The 23341-nt window shown below is 65.2% G+C and overlaps 3 protein-coding genes across 6 annotated transcripts; all 3 read left to right on the forward strand.

Moving 5' to 3' along the window:
• Positions 1–46: 46 nt before the first annotated feature.
• Positions 47–10293, forward strand: EFNA3 (ephrin A3). 2 transcript variants are annotated; one of them, XM_074529561.1, is made up of 5 exons: positions 94–278; positions 7018–7307; positions 9186–9251; positions 9384–9461; positions 9604–10293. In XM_074529561.1, the coding sequence occupies exons 1-5, from the start codon at positions 166–168 to the stop codon at positions 9723–9725; spliced, it is 669 nt and encodes a 222-aa protein (XP_074385662.1). In that variant the 5' UTR covers positions 94–165; the 3' UTR covers positions 9726–10293. The 2 variants fall into 2 exon arrangements, with proteins under 2 accessions (XP_074385663.1, XP_074385662.1); XM_074529562.1 differs by lacking the exon at positions 9384–9461 and having other exon boundaries at positions 47–278.
• Positions 10294–15353: 5060 nt separating this feature from the next.
• On the forward strand, positions 15354–18513 carry EFNA1 (ephrin A1). Its single transcript, XM_074529567.1, has 5 exons — positions 15354–15518; positions 16688–16983; positions 17073–17138; positions 17393–17443; positions 17759–18513. The coding sequence occupies exons 1-5, from the start codon at positions 15418–15420 to the stop codon at positions 17875–17877; spliced, it is 633 nt and encodes a 210-aa protein (XP_074385668.1). The 5' UTR covers positions 15354–15417; the 3' UTR covers positions 17878–18513.
• Positions 18514–18955: 442 nt separating this feature from the next.
• Positions 18956–22782, forward strand: SLC50A1 (solute carrier family 50 member 1). 3 transcript variants are annotated; one of them, XM_074529564.1, is made up of 6 exons: positions 18956–19877; positions 20833–20954; positions 21043–21166; positions 21258–21398; positions 21464–21583; positions 22365–22782. In XM_074529564.1, the coding sequence occupies exons 1-6, from the start codon at positions 19560–19562 to the stop codon at positions 22464–22466; spliced, it is 927 nt and encodes a 308-aa protein (XP_074385665.1). In that variant the 5' UTR covers positions 18956–19559; the 3' UTR covers positions 22467–22782. The 3 variants fall into 3 exon arrangements, with proteins under 3 accessions (XP_074385665.1, XP_074385664.1, XP_074385666.1); XM_074529563.1 differs by having other exon boundaries at positions 19544–19877; positions 21240–21398; XM_074529565.1 differs by having other exon boundaries at positions 19710–19877; positions 20877–20954; positions 21240–21398.
• The last annotated feature ends 559 nt before the right edge of the window (positions 22783–23341 follow it).

The raw sequence follows: 23341 nt of genomic DNA on the forward strand, positions 1-23341 counted from the left end.
GCCGGGGCGGGCCCGGGGTGGCGGCGGGAGCGCGCGCGGGGGCGCGGCGGCGGCGGGCGCGCGCGGGGCGGAGCTGGGCGCCGGGGCCGCGGGGCGCGGGCGGCTCGGGCTCGGTTCTCCCTCCCTCCATTCCCCGGCATCGCGGCGGGCTCGGGCGGCGGCAGGATGGCGGCTGGGCTCCTGCCCCTGCTCCCGCTGCTGCTGCTGCTACCGGGCCGGGGGCCGCCGGGGGCCCTGGGCAACCGGCACGCCGTGCACTGGAACAGCTCCAACCCGCAGTGAGTGCGGGCGGGGGCGCCGGGACCCGCACCGGGAGGCGGGGAGGGGGGGGGGGGGTGGAGAGGGTGGGGGGTGTCCCCGGGGCCGCGAGGGGTGGGGGGCGCCGCCGGGAAGGACGCGGCGGGGATCGCGCTGAAGGATGCGCTGGGGGCGGCGGGCGGCACCGGGACTGCGGGACCCCCGGTGCCGCTCTCCTCGCGGCGCCCTCCCCGGCTGCCGTTGCCCCCGGTGCCCCTCGCCCTGCCCGTGGAGTCGGGGAGGGCTGCGGCGGCGGGGGGTGCAGCCGCCCGGCCGGTTCGTGTCCCCGCGGCCGCGCTGCCGGGCGGGGCTCGGCGGCTCCCGGTCGTGAGCACCGGGGGAAGAGCCCCCCCCCGCCAGCGCTGGCCCACCGGGGGCAGCGGGGAGAGCATTGCTCCCCCCGGCATCCATCACCCGGTGCGCCGGGGCAGGGCAGGGCAGGGGTCCCGCTGCCCCCGCCAGTCGCGCCCCCCGCATGTCTGGGTGCGGGAGCGGCACCGGCGGCGCGGTGGAGGCGGGGGGGCCCGACAGGTGCCTGCCGCCCCCCACCGCCTTTGCCCGGCAGCAGTGGCACCCCCAGGGTGCCTCCGGGGCTGCGGGGACAGCGGGGGGCGAGATCGGAGGGTGGGAGCGGCCACCGGGAGCGAGGAGCGGTCGGGGGTCGGTGGCCTTGGCCGCCCAGCCCCTCCCTCACACCCTGCGCCGGGGCTGCCCTGCCCTCGCCGGCGCACCCGCAGCCGGGAGCCGATGTGGATGGGGACGGTGTGGGCTGGACCCTCTCGGGAAATGGGGGCTGCGCGCCTGTCGTGCGTCCGTGGACCCCTCCACGGGGATCTGCGCCTGCTGCCGTCGCCCACCTCTCGGTCCCTCGCTGGTGCAAGTGCCCAGGGGTGTGGCGGGGACACGCATCCAGCCAGAGCATCCTCTGGTGCCCGTCGGTGCAGGGGCTCTCCCGGGCTCTCCCCCCACGCCACAGCCCTTTGTGCAGGGTGGGAGCAGCCCCGGCAGCCCCCTCCCCTGCCATTGAGATTGTGTCGCCAGGCGGAAGCTCGGGCCCCATAAATCGTGCGTGTGTGCGACGTGCCGAGGCGCAGCACAATGCCGAGGTGCCTCCACGCTCAGCATCCATCCCTCTGCACCCCCTGCTCTGCCCGGACCCCCTGCACCCCCAACCTCATCCCCACACCATGACACCCCCACAACACTGGCAGCTATGCCACCGTCACCCTTATCCCTCCGTGACTCCCCCATGCCCATCTCCACCATGACCTGCCGCTGCCCTGGCACCTCTCGGGGGACAGGGCGGAGGGGCTGGCAGTGCCCGGGCCGTGCCAAGGCGGGGGTGTCGCAGCCAGATGCCCGCACCCCCTGCGCAGGCGTGTCTGGCGCGGCCGCCGGCGTCCGGCTCAGGGCATGGGCGGCGCGGTGGGGGCGGCTGCGGCAGAGCCGTGTCCCAGGGACTCCCGAGCTGATATTTATTGTTAGGCAGTGCGGCAGCTCGGACGCAATTATAGCCGCACGGCAAAGTGTCTGGATTAGATAAATTATGGGGGGAATTAGGCTCCCTGGGCCGCAGCCTGCAAATCCCAGCAACCCTGCTGCAAGTGGAGCCATAAACAAGCCCAGCGCGGCCCTGCGGGGCTCTCCGGGGAGGAGGGGGTTGCTGGCTGTGGCCCCTCCTTGGGCACAAATTTATTGTGGCTCCTGCCATGCTACCCTGGGTATCCCTGTTGATGCCCTCAGCGGGATGACAGGATGAGGGGCAGCACATGGAGCAGCCCTATGGTGCCTTGGAAGCAGGGGGTTGGTGGCAGCTCAGCCCTTTTGGCCACACAAGGAATGGTTGGGGGTGCCAGGAGGCCAGGAAGGGTCCCCAAGCAGGCAGAGCATCCCACATGCCATGGGTTTGGGGTGTGTTGGCAAAGCCCAGGGTTGGTGTGGAGGTGGGATCCTCAAATCCTGCTCCTGCTCGGCCTGGTTGTTGGTCCAGCTGTGCATTCCATCCCTGATGGCAGCCAGCAGGCCCTGGGGGTGTGGGATGACCCTTGACTCATCCTTGCCCTCCACTCCCCAGTCCCGCCAGGAACAGGCCTGGTGGCATGGGACAAAGGTGTAGAACAGCCGTGTCCACCCAGCAGCAGCTTTTGGGGGGCCTGTGATCCTGGGGTGACCCATCGAGCAGGGCCAGGGGCTCCTGGAGTGTCCCCAGGCAAGCTGGGCCCTGGCACGCTGGAGGCTGTGTCCCTGCTGCTTGTCCCAGATGCCAAGATGGGGACAGCAATTCATGGACACACATGGCCAGTGCTCCTGACACTGCTGCACTCCAAGAATCCCCCCAGAGCAGGTTGGGGTGTACCACACTGTGCCACTGACTGATCTGGGACCTGAGGGTGCTCGTACTGAGGGCACTGGGTGCCATAGAGGGGGCAGAGCTGGGCGTGGGGTGACACAGGGGTGCACAGGGTGCCTGGCTGTGGTGTGGGGGTCAGGGCCCACCTGTGTGCAGGGAGGTTGTGGCACTTTGTGCAGGCTCACAGCTCGTGCAGCTCCCCCCAGCACCGGCTCTGCCGCCACGCTCACCTCTTCAGGGTGGCTTTTATCTGGCCCAGGCTGTGTTGCAGGCAGCAGGGCTGGAGTGCGCTCTGGAGAGGCTTGGAGTGGGCCCTGGAGAGGGCTGGAGTGAGCTCTGGAAAGCCTCAGTGCCGAGCTGGGGAGGATCTCACCCAGGAGAGGAGCCACGTCCCTGCAGAGCACGTCTGGAGGGGCCCAGGCTCCTCTGCAGCAGCCAAACCCCAACACCAGGGCAGGGCCTGGTCAGGTGCCCCCACCCCATCCCTGGGCACCAGCAGGGCTGAGGAGGAGTCACCCACAGCAGGAGGGACCCGCGGGGCTGGGGGCATCCAGCAGGAGGTGCTGGGCAGCTGTGCCCAAGCCAGGGGCAGTTCTGTGCCCAACCAGGGGCAGCTCCATGCCCACCTGTGGAGCTGAATGTAGGGACAGTGCCAAAAACACCCCCCTAGACTGGCTGGGGGGCTCGGCCAGCCCCCACCCCATTCTCTGCCCTCCAGGCTGGGCACACAGAAAGCCCAAGCACGCAGCCATCCTCGGCAGGAGCGGTGCCCATGGGCAGAGCGTGCCGTGCCCCGTGAGTCACGGCGCCGGGGCGGCACCGAGCCCCGGCAGCACCGGCGGCGTTCCCGTGGGAGAAGCGGCCGCGGTGTCGGGGTGCAACAGGGCCGGGGCCACCTGCTCCTGCCCGGGCTGGTAATTGAGTCACCGGTTGCAGATTGATGGTTTAATTAAAACCCAATTAGAAACCTCATTGATCTTGTTAGCAACACGGGAAGGTGCCGGCTTTAGCCGGGATTACGGAGATTGTACGGCCGTCGATAGCGACGGGGGGCACCTGTAGGGTGCTCCTGGAGTCCCGGCGAGCTCGGGGACGGCTCTCCCTGTCCCGCAGGGCGCTCCCCGCTCCCTCCACGTGCGGATCATCCCTCGCAGGGAGGTGCCCACCGGGGACACCGTGTGCCGGTAGCGCCCGCGCCTTGCGGCTGCGCCAGGCGAGGCCGGGGGGGCTGTGCTGTGGCTCGGTGCCACCCGTGTGCGTGGGCAGCGTCGCAGGCGCTGTCTGCCGAGCCAGCGCGCGTGTGCGTGGCCGTCTGGGCGCCGTGACTGTGCAGCGCTGCCTGCGTGGGGAGGGCTGCGCTGAGCCCCCCGGCTCCCCCGCGCTGCGTGCGGGAGGACGGACAGGCGGGTGGTCTGCCTGTCTGTCTGTCCCTCTGTCCGGCCGCAGCGGTCGATGCGCCTTTGCCTCTCGCTGTGCTGCGGGGTGACGGGAAGGGGACTCGTAAATCAATGGCACTTTTTTGTTCCCCGGGTGATGGATGGGCCCCGGATGCGCCAAAAGGACGAAGCTACTGGAGCCGAACAAAGAGCCTGGCTGTGCTGGGGGCTGTCCAGTGCTGGGGGGCACCACATGGAGGACACACCACACTGCCCTGCTCCTCACTGCTGGCACCACCACTGCGGGGTGCTGAGCCCGGCTCTGGCCCTGCTGCCCTCCAGGCCTCTCCGGCACCATGGGGATGAATCTCTGTAGGGTGAGGGTCCCCATGGGGGTCCAGTCCCGCCGTGCCACCGCTGCCAGGGCGTGCTGCAGTGCACCAGGCGCTCCCCGGCGGTGTGGGAGCCAGCGTGCGGCACGCAGCCCGGATTTATGGCAGCAGATGGGAGCGGAGCGGAGCGCCCGCCCGGCTCACCGGTGCCTGCAGAGTGCCAGGTAGCCAAGGTGCCAGCAGGGTGCCATCAAGGGTGCCACCAGAGTCCCTCCGGTGCGGGGCCGGTGGGCACCGAGCCCGGGGCCGGTGCTGCCAGGGGACATCCATCTGCCCAGCATGACAGGCTGCTGGAAGGTACCACCGCCTCGCCAAGCCCTGCTCTACAAACGCAGTCGTGCAGAAGTGATGCTGCCCGTTCTCCTCCCGCACTTAACCCTTCGGGCACTGCCAGAGCCCACCGTCCCCACCGGCCATGCCATGGCTGCCAGAGTTTGAGATTTGGAGGGTCCATCCCAGCCCAGGGCATGGTGCTTCCCACCATGGAGCTGGCAGGGACCAGGCAGCCTGTGCCTGCTCTGGGATGGGTGCTGGTGAGAAAAGAAGTAGAGTCCCTCTCTCAGAGTGTCTCTTCCTGCCCTTCCACCCCAAACCAGGGCCCACGAGCTCCCTGGATGGTGCTGTCAGCAAATCTTGGAGCACTTGGGCCGTTGCACTGAGGGATTTGGGGGTATCTAGAGTTGCTGCTCTGCAGTGGCTGTGCAGGAGGAGCCAAGCGTGGCAGGGACACAGTGTTGTGACCAAAGCTGCTGCTGGGATCACCTGGATGTGCCTCAGGCTGTGGTGGCCCTGTGGCTCTCCCCATACAGGGCCATTCCCCAGCCCCTCCCAGCTTACGGTGATGCCCGTGGGAGTCACTCCCGTGGGTCTCTTGCCACACCACCTGGGACTCCTGCACCCTGCCACGGGTGCTGGTGTCCCCCAGCCCAGGGGACACTTCGGTGCCTCGTTAGTGAGGCTGTTTATCAGCAGCCACACTTCTTAATGAGCTGTGCCTTAACGAGCCCCATCCTGGGTTCCCAAGGGGCTGTTCCTCAGCACTGGGTGCCCCAGGAGAACGGGGGTTTACCTCTCCCCAGCACCCCGTGACAGAGTGTCACGAGTGACACTTCTCCTAGTCCCTCCGTCCCATAGCACAGCTGTGGGGAGCCCCAGCTGTGGGTGCTCACCCCGGTGTGGAGCAGCTGCTCTTGGGGTACGCCAGCGTCCCAGCTCTGCGTCCCGCGTGGAGTTAATTGCGATTTTCTCCTTGGGGCCATTTCTTTAATAACAAGCCTTTTTCTCCCCCCCCCCCCCGCCCCCCCTTCCCACCACATCAAAGGGGGAAGATGAAAGGTCCCGGCTCCCGCTCAGCAAGGGTGGCTGCCTCAGCACCTTCCCGGCGGAGCAGTTGCCGGCGGCTGCCGGGATGGGCTGCGGAATAGCGGCTGCGCAGCGAGGGAGGGGCCGCGTGGGGCTGCGCTCCCCATCCCACGAGTGATGAGCTCTGCCATCAGCTTTTCCCCTCCTTGTTGCCCCCCGGTACCGGAGGCAGCACTTCTTGTCCCCCCCGTTTTGCTTCCCGACAGCGGTTCTGTCTCGGTCTCGGAGCTCGGCTCCGGTGCCGCGGGCGCTGGCGGAGCGCCGGGGCTCCTCAAACAGCGCCGGGGGCGATGGTGCAGGGTGGGGCGTCTGCACGCGTAGCCCTGCCCGCTGCCTGCCCAGCCCTGCCGGGGAGAAAGACCCGGGGAAGCGCTGGGCTCCGGGAGGGGCGGCGAACCCCGAGTGATGCTTTGGGGGCGTACGGTGTGGGGTTTGCCCTGAGAGGTGGGGAAAGGGCCGGGAGCTGGAGCTCCACTGGGGATCTCCACGGCCACGCGTGCCGGGATGCTGCTGCTGCCCGTGTCCTGCGGGATGCGGGTCCGGTCAGGGTCCGGTGCCGAGCCAGCGCCGGTGGTAATTAATTGGCAGGAGCAGCGGGTCAGCGCGGCGGCGAGGATTACCGCGGCCGGGATTTCCGCCGGGCGCGGATTAGGAGCCAGCGGAGCCTCTCCTGAGTGGATCTGAGGGGATTGCTGCTCCTAATCAATGTAAATGAGGCTCCCCCAGGGCCACCCTTTACGGCATTAACGAACTAACGGGATTAGCCGGAGCGGGGTGAGAAATCCTGGCTCCGAGCTGCGGCGCGTGCCAGGGCCCTGGTGGGCGGCAGCGGTGGGTCGGCTCCAGGCTGCTGGAAATGGGGAATGCCGGGGAATTCCGAGGAATTCCGGGGTCTTCCGCACGCCCACGGGCTGTCCCGTGGAGAACGTGATGCCTGAGGGGACCCTGATGCCCTTCTGGGTGTGTCTGTGCGTTGTCTCCTCTTTGAGGCTGTTCTTGTATGCCCATCCCACCTGTACGTGTGGCTTGACACCTGCCCCCAGCAGTGCCTCTCCCGTGCCCTCCAGAACGGGGATTCTGCTCCATTGTGAGGCTCGGGCTGTGTCATGGTCTTCACAGAGCTTGAACAAGGGCCACCGCTACTCCCAGAGTTCGCTGCAACCTCATCAGAGAGAGAACTCTGCTTGGGGATGTGCAGGGCCTCCCCAACGCTGACCTCCCACCCTTCTCTCCCTTGCAGCCTGCGGCGGGAGGGCTACACGGTGCAGGTGAACGTCAACGACTACCTGGACATCTACTGCCCTCACTACAACGCCTCGGTGCCCGAGCACCGGCTGGAGCAGTACGTGCTCTACATGGTGAACGCGGAGGGCTACCGCACCTGCAACACCAGCCAGGGCTTCAAGCGCTGGGAGTGCAACCGGCCCCACGCGCCGCACAGCCCCATCAAGTTCTCGGAGAAGTTCCAGCGCTACAGCGCCTTCTCGCTGGGCTACGAGTTCCGTGCGGGCCAGGAGTACTACTACATATGTGAGTTACTACAGGTGTGAGTGCTGCTACGTGTGTGAGTGCTGCTACGTGTGTGAGTGCTACTACATGTGTGAGTACTACTACGTGTGTGAGGAGTACTACGTGTGATTTACCATGTGTGAGTGCTGCTATTTGAGTTACTACAGGTGTGAGTGCTGCTACATGTGTGAGTGTTACTACACATGTGAGTTACTACATGTGTGAGTGTTACTATGTGTGTGTACTGCTACATGTGTGAGGAGTACTACTTCTGCTACATGTGTGAGTGCTACTACATGTGTGAGTATTACTACATATGTGAGTGCTACTACATATGTGAGTTACTACCTGTTTGAGTGCTGCTACATGTGTGAGTGCTGCTACGTGAGTTACTACTTGTGTGAGTGCTGCTACATGTGTGAGTGCTACTACGTGTGTGAGTTACTACAGGTGTGACTGCTACTACATGTGTGAGTTACTACAGGTGTGAGTGCTGCTACATGTGTGTTGCTACGTGTGTGAGTGCTGCTACATGAGTTACTACATATGTGAGTGCTGCTACATGTGTGAGTTACTACTACATGTGTGAGGAGTACTACGTGTTATTTACCATGTGTGAGTGCTGCTATGTGAGTTACTACATGTGTGAGTACTGCTACATGTGTGTGAGTGCTACTACATGTGTGAGTGCTGCTATGTATGTTAGGGCTACTACATGTGTGAATGCTGCTGCGTGTGTGAGTACTACTACATGTGTGAGTTACTACTTGTGTGAGTGCTGCTACATGTGTGAGTGCTACTATATGTTTAAGGAGTACTACATGTGTGAGTGCTGCTACATGTGTGAGTACTACTACGTGTGAATGCTGCTGCATGTGTGAGTACTACTACACGTGTGAGTTACTACATATGTGAGTGCTACTACGTGTGTATGTTGGGCACCAGGGCAGGACCCCCACACAGCCCCCAAACCCCAGGTCCCACCCCATTTGGGTCCCCTCAGTCCTCCCATCCCAGCTGGGTCCCTCTGCGTCCCCCTTGGCTGATTCCCCTGCACCCCCAAAATTGGGCAGCTGTTTCCCACTAAGAGTTGGAACCTGGAGCTCTGGGAGGGGTTGAAGGAGCAAAGGGACAGGGGGAGGGGGGTTTACATGATGGAGGGGACAGAGAGGGGTGTGGGGGTGTGGATGGGGGTGCCAGGGCATGATGGGGTGCTGGAGGATGATGATGGAGGATGCAGGATGCTGCTGCAGGATCGGGGTTCAGGGGCTGCTGCTGCAGGATTGCAGTGCTGGTGCCTGACACTGGTGCTGGGTTGGGATGCTAGAACTGATTATTCAGGCCTGGGGTGCTGGTGCAGGGCATCAGTGCAGGATTTGGGGTGCTGGTGCAGGATTTGGGGTGCTGGTGCAGGGCATCGGTGCAGGATTTGGGGTGCTGGTGCAGGATTTGGGGTACTGGTGCAGAGCATCGGTGCAGGATTTGGAGTGCTGGTGCAGGACATTGGTGCAGGATTTTGTGTGCCATCAGTGCAGGATTTGAGGTTCTGGTGCAGGATTTGGGGTGTTGGTGCAGGGCATCAGTGCAGGATTTGGGGTGCTGGTGCAGGACATTGGTGCAGGATTTTGTGTGCCATCAGTGCAGGATTTGAGGTGCTGGTGCAGGATTTGGGGTGTTGGTGCAGGGCATCAGTGCAGGATTTGGGGTGCTGGTGCAGGACATTGGTGCAGGACTTTGTGTGCCATTGGTGTAGGATTTGGGGTGCTGCTGCACTCCCCCAGCCTGGATCCCACCCCTGGGCAGTCCCAGCCCCCTCTCTGTCCACACCCACCCAGCCCCGGGGTGCCGAGGTTGGGGTCCCTGCCACGGAGCCCCTCTCAGCACGTTCTCTCCTTGCAGCCACGCCGACACACAACCACCGCCGCGCCTGCCTGAAGATGAAGGTGTTTGTCTGCTGCGCCTCCAGTAAGTACCCCCGTGCCCGTCCCGGGGGCGGCGAGGCTGGCCCTTGGGTGCCCCCGTCCCTCCCGAGGGGTGGGCGCATGCGGGGGGCTCCAGTGCAGGGCAGTGACCCCCGTCCCCTCTCTCCCTCCACAGCGTCGCACTCCGGGGAGAAGCTGGCGCCCACCCTGCCCCAGTTCACCCTGCGGCCCGAGGTGAAGATCGAGGACCTGGGTGAGTCAGGCACAGCCCCCGACCCCCAAAGCCGTGTCCCCCCCGCTCCTGCCGCCGCCCCTGGGGCAGCCCCAGCCACGGGGTGGGGGTTCAGAGCCGCCCTGCTGCCCTCCTCATCCTCTCCTTCCCCTCGCCCCCACAGAAAACTTCAACCCGGAGATGCCCAAGCTGGAGAAGAGCATCAGCGGCACCAGCCCCAAGCGGGAACACTTGCCCCTGGCCGTGGCCGCCGCGCTCTTCCTCATGACGCTCTTGGCCTCGTAGCTCCCGGTGCCCGCGGGGGCCCGGCCAGCGCCGCTGTGCCCCCCTCCATCTGCTGCCCCTCGTGAGAGCCTCGGAAGCACGGCGAGAGCACCAGCCCTGCCCGGAGAGCGGCAGGATCACGGCAAGCAGCGGACTGGCAGCTCCGCAGGGATGCGGCTCCTCCCGGGGCCCTGCCCGCAGCCTCCCCCCGGGGCTGCTCCGTGCCTGGGGGGCAGCGCCGAGCCCCGATGCGAGCAGGGACCCCCGGGGCCGGGCAGTCTGTACATACCCATATAGATCTATACATACTGTACAGAGAGCGACTACAGAGATATTATATCTATACTGTACCATAGGCAGCGGCGCCGGCCCCGGGCTGGCTTGTACATAGTCGAACGTGTTGGATTTTCCTCGTCTTCCGTGAAGACCCGACCTATGCAAACGCACAGACACTTTTTGGGGAAAAACAAAACAAAACAGAAAAAAAAAAAAAACATTCTCGATCTTTTTTTCAAGTGCTTTGGCTGGTGATTTTCATATTCTGCTCTTAGTCTATAAAAAAAAATTAATAAAAGGATAAAAAAAGGGATCCATGTCACGGTGGCGTGCAGCACTTCCAGCCCCTCGGAGGGGTCCCAGGGGGGCTCCGGCTCGGACAGGCGCTCAGGAGAGGGCTGACCTCCACCGTGCCACCCGCCTTGCCAGGCACACCCGGCTCGGTACCGCTGGCAGGGGGACGCAGGGCACTTCCCACCGCTGCCTCTGCTCCCCACCGACCCCTCAGCGCCGGCAGGGACGCGGTGCTTCCACTTTGGCGCGGACAGCAGGAGCGCTGGAAGGTAAGGGCAGCGCGGGGGGCCCGTGGGACGCAGCCCTGGGGGTGCTGGGGTGGCCTTTGGGAGCAGGAGATCCTTCCGTGCACGGAGCGAGCAGACACGGGGCGCTGGCAGCGCCATGGGAGCTGCGGCATCGCCCCTGCGGCGCGTCTGGCTGTGCCGGGCATGCCGGCTCCTGCCTGTTCCGGGGGGATCTGGCACAAACTGGCGGCTCCTGCGGGCTGGGGGACGCCCTCAGCTCCCCCCCAGCACCTCCAGCCAAGGGGATGTGGGAGCTGGATTGTGCCTGGGGTGGGATCGCATGTAAAGGGGGTGTTGATGGGGTACCCACACCCCCACAGACACAATGGGGCACTAGTGGGGTCCTCACCCTGCGCTCTGCAGGGTTTTGGGGGTTCAGTGCCCCCAGGGAGGGGGCAGCAACTCTCCTCGCAGGGATGAGGGGCTGCGAGGGCCCCACTCCCCTTTGGATTCCTGGGGAAGGGGAGTCCTCCCAGCCGCAGAGAGAGCGCAGCCACTCTCCCCCACCCAACAGGCGCTGCTGGGCGGTGGCTGCGGCTGGGTGTCCCGCCGGCCCGGGCTTGTCCGGGTGCGGGAAGAGCGGCCGAACCCGTCAGACGGGTCCTGGGAGCTCTCCCAGAGGCGCCGGGTTCGCCATGTCCCCCCCGCGCTCCGGCAGGCCTGGCCCGGATGGGGCTGAGCTCCCTGCCGTGGATCCCATCCCGAGGTCCCGAGGTGCCACCAGAGAGGCATCGTTACCCACCCAGGGCAGGGTGGGCACAGGGTGGGTGAGGCAGCACCGCTGCCACTGCCAAGGGCCGTGTCCGGCCAGGTGCTGATTGCCAGGGCTGGCCAAAGCACCCGTGCCAGTGTGGTGCCATGCTGGTGGCACGTGGCACAGCGAGACTGGCACAGCTTGGGTGGCCAGTGCCCTGCGGGGGTGTGAGAGCTGGAGTCACTGCCCTGGCACAGAGAGCTCTGCCTGCAGGATCCCTCCTGCCACTTGCCTCGACCCTGGCACCGCTTCTTGGGCATGCATGGCACCACCCATGGCTCAGTGGGCACCTGGCTCAGGTGTGCCCCATGCCCTAGGGATGAGCACAGGGGGACAGCCCAGACCCACCAGGAGTCTTCTGGGGTGCTGGTAGAGGGAAATCCCAAGCCCAGCTGCCCCAAGTCAAGTGGGGGGCCATTGCTGGGACCCTAGTGCTGAGGTGTGGGTGCCCCTTGGGTACTTTGGGGTTTCACAGCCTGGGCAGCAGATCCAGGCACAGGGGGATGTGTGCCAGGTGTGGCACCAGGCTCTGCCTCACCTCGGGGCAGCTCCCCTGCCCGGTCAGGGCTCTGTGGCCGAAGGCACCAGGTCCTGGCATGGCTGGACAGCCCTGGGGCTGCGGCTCTGCCCCCTCCAGGCTGGCATCAGGCCATGCCTAGCTGCCATGCCTACCTGCCAGGCTGCACGCAGCTGGCACTGCGTCACCGCGGCCTTCGCTCCCGGCCACAAACTGGACGGCTCCTCTTCCTCCCCCAGCCTGGCAGGGTGACGTCAGCCCAGCCAGGGGCCGGGGCACTCCTCGGTGTCCCCGGCCAAGAAACCACAAACACTGTCACGAGTTCGGCGGCCTCTGGCCGACCGTACCTGCCCCACACGGAGCAGCAGCGATGTTTACAGCCTGAAACAGCTTCACCTTTGTCCCTCCATCACGGGCACCCATCCCAGCTCATTGTCACCTGCTCCCAGGTGCGTGGCCGTGACCGTGTGCACCATGTGCACACCACTACTGGCACCCCCAGTGCTGCTGCAGGTGGGCACCCACCCTACCCAGGGTGCTGCCCACCCTGTGTCCCACCTTTGGGTCCCATTGGAGGTAATGGGGCACGTCTAGCCTCAGTTTTTTTCTCAGACTGTCCCCAGTAGGGGACATGGGCTTGTCTTTCCACTCCTGCTCCTCCACCAGTGCTCTGGTGGTGACACTGGGTCTTGCTGTGTCCACGTGGTCTCATTCCCAGCCCCTTCCCTGTGTCCTGGTGGCCCTGCTCCAGGGCTGGGGCTGTGGCAGAGGGGACAGGGGAGACCCTTGGCCAACAGGGTTGGGTGCCACATCCCAATGCCACCAAATGGATCCAGCATGATGCCCCAGGAGGCTCATTATACCCTGGCAGGCCCAGCACAAGGCTCAACCACCAGGGGCTGCCCAGCCCTCCCCTGTCAGTGCTCCCTGCCTTGGTTTCCCCAGGCACAGTCTATCCCTGACGTGGAAGGGGCAGTACCAGGGTGATGCCAGGACCACGGGATTGGTGCTGCACCCATCCCCGTGGCCTGCACGTGGGCTCCCAGCCGTGTTCCCAGGAGTGCTCTCCTGTGCAAGCCACGGCAGCGCCGGCATCCCGGGAGCAGAGGCCTGGCACTGTCATTATGGATGATGTCAGGCCTGGCCACAAGCAGGGAGGATGAGAGCAAAGCAGCCTCCCTGGGAGCGAGGGGGTGGGGAGAGACAGGCTGGGGTGTGGGGGGGATGTGGGGCACCCAGCCCCACGGCCTGGGCCCGGAGGATTTGGAGGCACGGGCGCTCTCAGGTTGCCGTGCCGGCGCCTGCCGGAGCCCCCCCGTGCGTGCCAGGGGAGCGCGGCGCGCCCGCTGCGGCACAGGGCATGCAACATTACCCACAATCAATGGATCATTATGGAATAAACAAGAGGAAAGTTGTTTTGCAAATGCGGCTGAGTTATCGCTTCACAACACGCGGCGGAGCGTCGCGCGCTGGCCGCGACACGGATGGATCCGTGTCAGAGCAAATGGGAGCCGACGGCGCGGCACCGCGCTCCTGCCAGCCTGTGGCAGCGTGCCCGCGGTGCCCACCCCGGCTCTGCGCCTACAGACCCCTGTGCTGCACCTACAGAGCCTGGCTCTGCACCTACAGACCCCGATTCTGAACCTACAGACCCTCGTTCTGTGCCTACAGACCCCTGGGCTGCACCTATAGAGCCTGCCTCTGCACCTACAGACCCCATCCTGCACCTATAGACCCCAATTCTGCACATACAGACCCTTATCTTGTACATACAGACCCCCATCATGTACCTGCAGACCCCTGTGCTGCACCTACAGACCCTCGTTCTGTGCCTACAGACCTCATCCTACACCTATAGACCCCAGCTCTGCACATACAGACCCAACTGTGCACCTACAGCCCCCATCCTGCACTCTGTGCTGCATGTACAGACCCCCATTGTGTTCCTGCAGACTCCTGTTCTGCACCTACAGAACCCCATCCTGCACCTACAGAGCCTGGCTCTGCACCTATAGACCCCTGTGCTGCACCTATAGACCCCCATCGTGCACCTAGAGACCCCTGTCCTGCATCTACAGGCCCCAGCTCTGCACATACAGACACAACTGTGCACCTACAGACCCCATCCTGCACCTACAGACCCCCATCGTGTACCTACAGACCCCCATTCTGCACCTATTGAACCCAGCTCTGCACCTACAGACCCTTGTGCTGCACACACAGCCGCCCATCCTGCACCCACAGCCCCATCCTGCAACCACAGCCTCCCAGTGTGAACCCACAACCCCCCATGTCTGCACTCACAGCTCCCTGTCCTGCACCCACAGACCCATCCTGCACCCACAGCCCCCTGTCCTGCATCTACAGCCCCATCTTGCATGTACAGCCCCCCAGTCTGCACCCACAGCCCCATCCTGCACCCACAGCTCCATATCCTGCACCCACAGCCTCCCATCCTGCACCCACAGTCCCCCATCCTGCACCCACAGCCCCATCCTGCACCCACAATCCTCCCTCCTGCACCCACAGCCCCATTTCTGCACCCACAGCCCCATCCTGCACCCACAGCCCCCATCCTGCACCTACAGCCCCCCATCCTGCACCCACAGCCCCCCATCCTGCACCCACAGCCCCCATCGTGCACCCACAGCCCCATCCTGCACCCACAGCCCCATTTCTGCACCCACAGCCCCCATCGTGCACCCACAGCCCCATCCTGCACCCCCGGCCTCATGTCTGCACCCACACCCCCATCCTGCACCCACAGCCCCCATCGTGCACCCACAGCCCCCATCGTGCACCCACAGCCCCATCCTGCACCCCCGGCCTCATGTCTGCACCCCACTCACAGCCCCATCCTGCACCCACAGCCCCATTTCTGCACCCACAGCCCCATCCTGCACCCACAGCCCCCATCGTGCACCCACAGCCCCATCCTGCACCCACGGCCCCATCCTGCACCCACAATCCTCCCTCCTGCACCCACGGCCTCATGTCTGCACCCACACCCCCATCCTGCACCCACAGCCCCCCGCGTGTGTGTGTGGAGCCCCTGCCCGGTGTGGGTCACATTTTGGGGGGTGGCCCTGCTCCGTGCCGGTCCCCTGTGGGGGGATGGGGTGTGTGGAGGTGGGGTGGACCTGGAGCGCGGTGTTGTGTGTGGGCAGGGCGCCGGTCACTGTCAGGGCACTGTGTCCCCTTCCCTGTGCCGTTCCCGGTGAGGGGGCCGGGCTTTGTGTCCCCCGGCCCGGTCCCGGTGTTGGGGGGGTGTGTTTGTGTCCCGGTTAGCGCCGGTCTCGGTAGGGAGGCTTTGCATTCCCCTGCCCGCTGTCGGTCCCGGTGTCCGGGAGTGCGTGTGTCCCCCCGCCGGTGCTGCTCTCGGTGTGGGGACGGTTCCACGGTTTCTCTCCCCCTGATCGATACCGGCGGGGGGTGTGTCGTGTGTGTGTCCCCCCCCGCCTCGTCCCGTGTGTTGTTGTGCGACCGCGGGGCGGTGTCGGCGGAGGCGGGGCGGCGGCGGCGGGGCCGTACATAAGAGCGGGGGCGGGCGCGGGGCCGCCCGTGGAGCGCAGCACCCGCGGAACGATGGGGCAGCCGGGGGTGCCCCTGGCCCTGCTGGGGCTGGGGCTGTGCTGGGCAGCGGCGGCCGAGCGGCATACGGTGTTCTGGAACAGCTCCAACCCCCGGTGAGTGACCCCCGCTTCCCACCGGGACCCCCCCCCCCAACACAGCAAACGCGCACCGAGCCCGGTACCGGCCGCCCCGAGGGCGCGGGCGGCGCCGCTCCGCTCCACCGGCGGCCTTTGTGCGGGACGAGGCGGCGGGGCCGGTGCGGGGCCGGTGCGGGGGGCGGCGGGGCCGCTCCAGGTGTGCCCGGGGGGGCCTTTCCGTTCCCAGGGCCGTGCGAAGGGGCCGCTTCCTTCCCGCGGGGGGGGCGCGGCGCCAGCCCCGGCGCCGGCCCCGGGGACCGTGTTGACAAACACGGCGCAGGATGTGCGGGGGGGTTAGACCTGGATCGGGGCCCCCCCCCGCTTACCGGGGCTGCGGGGTGACCCCAGCTCAAGCTCCGGCCCTACAGGTTCTAGGGGTGCCCCCCGGCCGCAGCCGTGACTCCCCCTGGTTGTGGCGGTGCTCCCCCAGAGCATGAGCGCTCTCAGGTTTCAGGAGTGCCCCCTCGGCGTTCGGGGAGCCCCCCTCGCTCTCCAGACCCCCAGGCTGTGGGGGTTCCCCACATTCAGGCACCCGTGGGGAGATGTGGGGCTTCCCTGGCCTGAGTCACTCCCTCCCCAGGTTATGGGGCTTCTCCCCCCTGCCCGGGCCGTGCCCCCCAGGGGTGTAGGACCCCCCTAGATTGTAGGGCTGTATCCTCTGTGCGCCCCCACAGTTTTTTTTGGTGGCTGTGCCCTCTCGGGGCCCCCACAGCCGGCGAGGTGCGGACCCCGGCGTGCCCCCCCCGGGCTGGGGTGTGGGGCGCAGCTGGAGCCTCGCTGGCTGCCCCACGGCGAGAGCCGCGACGCCTCCTGCTCCGGCAGCGCCGGGCCGGGCAGGGTGCGGGCAGGCTGCGCGTCCCAGCGGGTCCCTCCCTGCTCCGCGGCCCTTGGCGAGCGCTGGGAATTGGGGTGCGCTCACCTCTCACTGCCGGGGGGCCGAGCCCGAGGGGAGAGTGAAGGGGGCGCTGCCCTTTGGAAGCTATTCCAGGTGCTGCAAGGCTCGGCACAGGGAAGGGAGGATCCAAAGGTGCCCCCAGGCAGCGCTGCCGTGGGCAGGGTGCTGCCCCCCATGGGTGTGGGGGATTTGGGGGTGCAATAAAGCCCCTACCCCAGCCCTGACCCCCGTGCCGCCCCTCCTGCCGCAGGTTTCTGTGGAGTGACTACACGGTGGAGGTTCGTCTCAATGATTACCTGGACATTATCTGCCCTCACTACGAGGAGGGCAGCGTGGACCCGCGGGCCATGGAGCGCTACACGCTCTACCTGGTGGAGCTGGAGGAGTACCAGGCCTGCAAGCCCCGCTCCAAGGAGCAAATCCGCTGGGAGTGCGACAAGCCCAGCGCCCTGCACGGCCCCGAGAAGTTCTCAGAGAAGTTCCAGCGCTTCACTCCCTTCACGCTGGGCAAGGAGTTCAGGGAGGGACACAGCTACTACTACATCTGTGAGTGCCGGGAAGGCTGCGGGGGGGGCTCCAGGAATTCCCCATCGGGGCTCCCCCCATCCCTTCCTAACCCGCCTCTCCCTTCACAGCCAAACCCATCCACCACCACGGCGAAGCCTGCCTGAAGCTGAAGGTGACGGTGACAGGCAAAGGCAGTGAGTATCACACATCAGCACCCCCTCGGGGCCCCCCCATGCGTCCCCTCCTTCCCAGCGTGGCCTTGGCTGCGCTGAGTCACGGCCTGGCCGTGGCCCCTGGCCAGCCCGGGGTGTGGGCACGCGCAGCTTGGCCAGGAAGGTGTTGGTGGGGGCAGGGAGGGGGGGGACAGCCCACAGAGAAGCGAGATTTTGGGATTTTGGGGAGGCTGGGGTGCTGCCTTTCCCTCCTTGACCCCCTGTTTGCCCTGCAGCTCCAGCACCGCCTGCGCCAGCCTCGACGCAGAAGGGGAGGATCCAGGCAGGTGTGTTGGGGGCTGAGGGCTTGGGGCTCCCTTCTGGGGTGGCAGGGTGATCTTGGGGGCACCAGGATGAGCCTGGGGGTGCACTGGCCTGAACACAGCCACCCAGGGGTTTGCTGGGGGCACTGGGACTCATCTGCCCCTCCTGGGAGCTCTGGAACTGGCTGAGGCAGCAAGGCTGGTGGCAACCCTCTGCAGGGGTGATGTGCTGCTGGTTTGGGGTACAGCTTGTCTTATGGGGTACAGCTTGTCTTATGGGGTACAGCTTGCCTTTTGGGGCTGCTGGTTGCTGATGGCTCCTCTGTTTTCCCCCCACAGACGATGCAGCTGCACACGTGCTGAGGAGCGTGGGGCAGAACTCGGCCATGCGCAGCAGCAGCCGCCCCTTCACCTTCATCAGCCTCCTCCTGCCCCTCCTGGTGCCGCAGGGGCTCTGAGGTGCCCCTCGTGCCCGGACCCACCGAGGCTGTGGCCATTGGGGACCCCCGTGGTCCCCGCACATCTGCCCCGGGTGCCCTGCCCTGCGCACATCTGGGCAAGGCAAGGATTTGTCAGTATTAAGGGGCTGGAGGCCCCAAAGCCATCGGAGCAGCTGGAGCCTTCAGGCTTCCCTGGCCCTTCCAGGATGCTCCTGGCAGCCAGAGGTCGAGCGGGAGCCTGGAGCTGGAGGGGCTGAGGCGCCCCGGACTGGAGAGGGGCAGGGGGCTGGCACCCCTGCCCCGCAGCTGAGCTCGCCCACCGCCCTCGGGGCTTTCCCCGTGGTGGGCTGGAACTGGAATGTGTCCTGCAGGCGGGGACGTGGGGGTGGCCAGGTGACCCCAGTGTCAGTGGCCAGGGAGCACAGACAGGCTGGAGATGCCCTGCAGCAAGGGGAGAGGGGTGACGAGAAACGCCCCGCTCCTCCCTGTGCTGCACCCCTACCCCTTCCTTCATCCCCTGGCCCTTTGCCATCCCTCCCCTCCGCTGGGTGCCGGAGGGGCCCCCCAGCACCCCCTTTGTACAGCACCCCCTTTGTACAGCTTTCTAACACGGGATTTTTTATACCATTGTCGGGAATAAATAACCAAAACCATGCCGAGCTCCCGAGACCTCCCCCACCCTGCTGGGCCAAGGCTCTCCTGGCCCCCTGTGGGGGGTTGGGCTGGTTAATTAATTAATTGGCTGGTGTTTGCACGGGGCTGTTAAGTGGCCAAGTGCCACAGTGGCTGGCACTGTCCCCGGCTTTATCTGGTGACACAAAGGCCTCCCCTGAGGGTAGGGACCCCTCCCCCTGCACTGCAGAGAGATTCCAGGTGGGGGGCAGGGGTTTGTCCCGGGACAAACCCCATTGGAATGTGACAGACCCCAGGGGATGGGACAAATCCCACTGCTGGTGAGGAGGGGGCTGGGCCGAGGGACAAAGCCTGGCTGCACCCCAGGGACCCCCACGGGGTGACCCCAGGGATTTGGGGGTCCCTGAGGGGGAGACAGTGTGGGTGCAAGGAGCTGGGATCACAGGGATTTGGGGACACTGTGGGTGCAAGGAGCTGGGATCACAGGGATTTGGGGGCCCTGGAATTGGGAACTGCAGAGAGCAAGGGTCCTAGAGAGGTGAGATTTTGGGGCACAGGGATGCATGACACCCAGATGTGGGGGACCTTAGAGATGGAGAGTCATGGAGAGGGGGACACAGGGATGAGTGACCCCCAGGATGTGTTGGGGGGAACCCTGGGACAGTGGGGTCGCAGGGAAATGTGGCTCCCAGGGATGCAGGATCCTGGGGAATTGTCCCATGGGACATTGTCCCAGTGATGCCCAGGATGTGTGGGGACACCCTGGGACAGTGGGGTCACAGGGAAATGTGGATCCAGGGGACATGTGGATCCCAGGGATGCAGGATCCTGGGGGGAATTGTCACAGGGATCTGTGACCCCCAGGATGTGTGGGGACACCCCGCGGCAGTGGGGTCACAGGGGAAATGTGGATCCTGGGGAATTGTGGATCCCAGGGATGCAGGATCCTGGGGAATCATTGTCACAGGGATTTGTGACTCCTGCAGGAGGTGGGGGTGGGCAGCTGGGCTCACAGGGCTGTGAGACCCCCGAGCTGTGTAATCTGTGCCTTGGCGTTCACCCTGGGGATGCCCAGGGACCCCAAACCTGAACACACGACACCTCGGGGGTCCCCCCGCCCTCCATACCGGGCCCGGTGCCCTCACGGTGCCCACGGGGCGGTCACGCCGGTGCAGCCGCCGCTGCTCCCCCCGCTCGCAGCCGGATCCCCGCCGCTCCTCCCCGGTAGTGCGTCCTGCTCCGCCCCGCTCCGCTCGGCCGCGGGCAGCACCGGCCCCGCACCGGGCAGTACCGGCCCCGCCGCGCTCCCCGGGCTCCGGCATGGTCCTGTCGGTGCTCGCCGGCCTCTGCCTGGCCGCCACGCTCGCCATGTTCGCCACCGGCCTGTGAGCGATCGGCGGCGGCGGCAGCCCTGGGCGGGCGGGGGCGGTGGGGAACGCACCGGGGCCGGCTCGGGGCTCGCTGAGGGCCGGGGGTGCAGGGGGGACCCCAGGGCTGGTTTTGGGGTGCAGGGGGGGCCTTGGGGGTGCAGAGGGCCCATGGAGGATGAAGGTGCAATGAGGACCCCAGGGCTGGTTTTGGGGTGCAGTGGGGGCCTTGAGGAGGGGGATTTGTGGGTGCCGAGAGGCCCATGGGGGATGAGGGTGCAGTGAGGACCCCAGGGCGGGTTTTGGGGTGCAGTGAGGGCAATTGGGGATGAGGGTGCAATGAGGACCCCAGGGCTGGTTTTGGGGTGCAGGGGGGGACTTGGGGGTGCAGAGGGCCCATGGAGGATGAAGGTACAATGAGGACCCCAGGGCTGGTTTTGGGGTGCAGTGGAGGCCTTGCAGAGGGGTATTTGTGGGTGCAGTGAGGGCCATTGGGGATGAGGGTGCAATGAGGACCCCAGGGCTGGTTTTGGGGTACAGGGGGGGACTTGGGGGTGCAGTGGAGTCATAGTGGATGAGGGTGCGATCAGGACCCCAGGGCTGGTTTTGGGGTGCAGTGTGGGGCCTGGTGGGAGAGCTGAGGGTGCAATAGTGAGGGCACCAGAGGCATTTTGGGAGCTGCAGTGGAGGCCATGGAGGGACATTTGGGGGTAAAACAGGGGAGGTGTGAGGGTCGGTTTGGGGGTAGAGTGGGAAGGGCAGTAGGGGGGTGTAATGGGGGCCAGTTTGGGGGTGCAGTGGGGGCCATAGGGGTGCAGTGGGGAGGGCATCAGGCCCAGTTTGGGGGTGCAGTGGGCCATGGATGGCTGGTGCAGAGGGATTGGGGGTGGTGCTGAGTTTTGGGGGTGCAGGGGGAGAAGTGGGGGGGTGCAGTGCCTGCTGGCTGCAGAGACTGGAGCCTCCCCCACCTCAGCACTGCCAGGCACCCAGGAGGACGCTGCCCTCCGCCCTCCCCAGGTCTGACCTGCGCCAGATGTTGGCAACCAAAAGTGTGGAGAACATCCAGTTCCTGCCCTTCCTCACCACCGATGCCAAGTACGGCAGGGTTGGGTCATGGGGAGGGGGGTCATACGGATTTGAGGGGCCGGGGGGATCCCTCAGTGCCTATGCCCTATCCCTGCAGCAACCTGAGCTGGCTGGGCTATGGCTGCCTGAAGGGGGACGGCACAGTGATCACCGTCAACGCCATCGGGGCAGCTCTGCAGACCCTCTACATCCTGGTGTATCTCTACTACAGCCCTGCCAAGGTGGGACAGGAGCCTGGGGTTGTGGGGAGGATGGGGGACCCTCACCCTGACATCCCCCTGCTGTCCCTCCCAGCGCCCTGTGCTGCTTCAGGTCCTGCTGCTCCTGGCTGTGGTGGTGACCGGCTGTGGCTACTTCACCATCCTGGTTGACACAGGGACACGCCTGGCACACCTGGGGCTCTTCTGCAGCATCTTCACCATCAGCATGTACCTCTCACCGCTGGCTGACCTGGTGTGTGGGGCTTGGCAGAGCTGGGGCTTGCCAGCCCAGGCCCCGCCTGACGTTTGCTCCTGCAGGCCAAGGTTATCCGGAGCAAGTCGACGCGGTGCCTGTCCTTTCCCCTGACCGTCACCACCCTCGTGGCCTCCAGCAGCTGGACACTCTATGGCCTGCAGCTCCACGATCCCTACATCACAGTGGGTTGGGCTGGTGGGATGCTGAGGGGTGCCATCCCATCCTATCCCATCTCATTGTATCCCAACCCATCCTACTCCACTGCATCCCATGCAGTCCCATCCCCATCCTATCCCACCCTGGCCTGCTTCATCTGCTTCATTCCACTCTGTTCTGTCCCTCTCCTGCACCATCTCACCACACTCCATCCTATCCCAGCCTATCCTATCCTTCTCCACCTTCATCCCCATCCCATCCCATCCCATCCCATCCCATCCCATCCCATCCCATCCCATCCCATCCCATCCCATCCCAGTCTAACCTGTCCTTCCCCATTCCCACCCCATTGCCATCCCTTCCCCATCCCCATCCTACTGTCATCCCATTCTACTCCATCCCATCCCAGACTATCCTATCCTTCCCCATCCCCACCCCCACTGCCATCCCATCCTTATTCCCACCCCATTCCCTTCCCATCCCATCCCATGGATCCCATCCTATCCCATCCCCATTCCCACCCCCATCCCATCCCATCCCATCCCATCCCATCCCATCCCATCCCATCCCATCCCATCCCATCCCATCCCATCCCATCCCATCCCATCCCATCCCATCCCATCCCATCCCCCTCTCATGGCTCAGCTGAGCACTTGGCTTGGCACTGGCCCCATTCAGCACTGCCTGTGTCACCCAGCCAAGCATGACTATTGATTTTAATTAATTAGCTGGGATGGGGCCAATAAACCTCCCCCAGCACCACAGGGGGGAGGGGTACACCCACTGTCCCCCCATGTCCTCCCGCAGGTCCCCAACGTGCCAGGGATCGTCACCAGCCTCGTGCGGTTCTGGCTCTTCCAGCGATACCGACCAGAGCAGGACAAGCCCTACAGCCCCCTGCCTGCCTGAGAGGTGCCCTCAGGAGCACCCCAACTCTGCCCTGGGCTGGCCCCAGCACTGTCCCCTTGGCCACTCCCAGTGGGACACCAGCAAGGACCTCCTGCCTCCAGCCCTGCATCCTTCACCGAAGGCCTGGAGCTCTCAGAGAAACCTTTGGGGCACCACAAGCCCTCAAACCCCAGGGTGGGAGGATAGTTTTCCATGCCTATGGCCCTGCCTGGCAGCAGGATTTCGAGCGGCAGGGCTTTTGAGTGGCTTCCAGGGGTCCAAGTGTCACTTTTGTATGGATTCAAGTGCCTTTTAATAAATCAGAGACTTCCCAGTGCCTGCTTCTTGTACCTACTGCAGAGGATGGTGCAGCTCTTGGCCCTACAGCTGCTTTGGGAGGTCCGACCAGGGGGGCTGCTGATGGCCATACAGGGGCTGCTTGTTGTGGGGGGCTCATTCTGACACACCCTGGGCTCTGGCAAACCCTTGGTAGGCATCAGCCCTCGTGTTGGGGCCATGAGGGGACACCAGGGATGCTGCTCTGAGCGCCCTGAGGGAGCCAGCCATCACAGTGTGGGGGTGAAAGTCTGTGGAAGTGACAAATAGCAACTAGGAAACTGGCAGCAGCTCTCTGGTCACAGAGAGCAACAGGAATCGATGGGAATCCTTGCTAAACCCCCGTGGATCGAGCAGGCCTTGATCAAGAATCGATGCTCTGTCAATTAACCAATTAACAGAGATGTGGAATGAAGATATCAGGCTGGTGCTTCAGTGGAGGGGCCAAATCACACAGCAGACACCAGAGCCTTGCAGAAAGAGACCCCCACCCCATGTAGGACTCCCCAGGAGCAAGGAGCTCGTCCCACATTCCCTCCAAGAGGGGACCCCAGGGAAGC

The sequence above is a fragment of the Zonotrichia albicollis genome, chromosome 30 (genome assembly GCF_047830755.1).
Source record: "Zonotrichia albicollis isolate bZonAlb1 chromosome 30, bZonAlb1.hap1, whole genome shotgun sequence".
Lineage (NCBI taxonomy): Eukaryota > Metazoa > Chordata > Aves > Passeriformes > Passerellidae > Zonotrichia > Zonotrichia albicollis.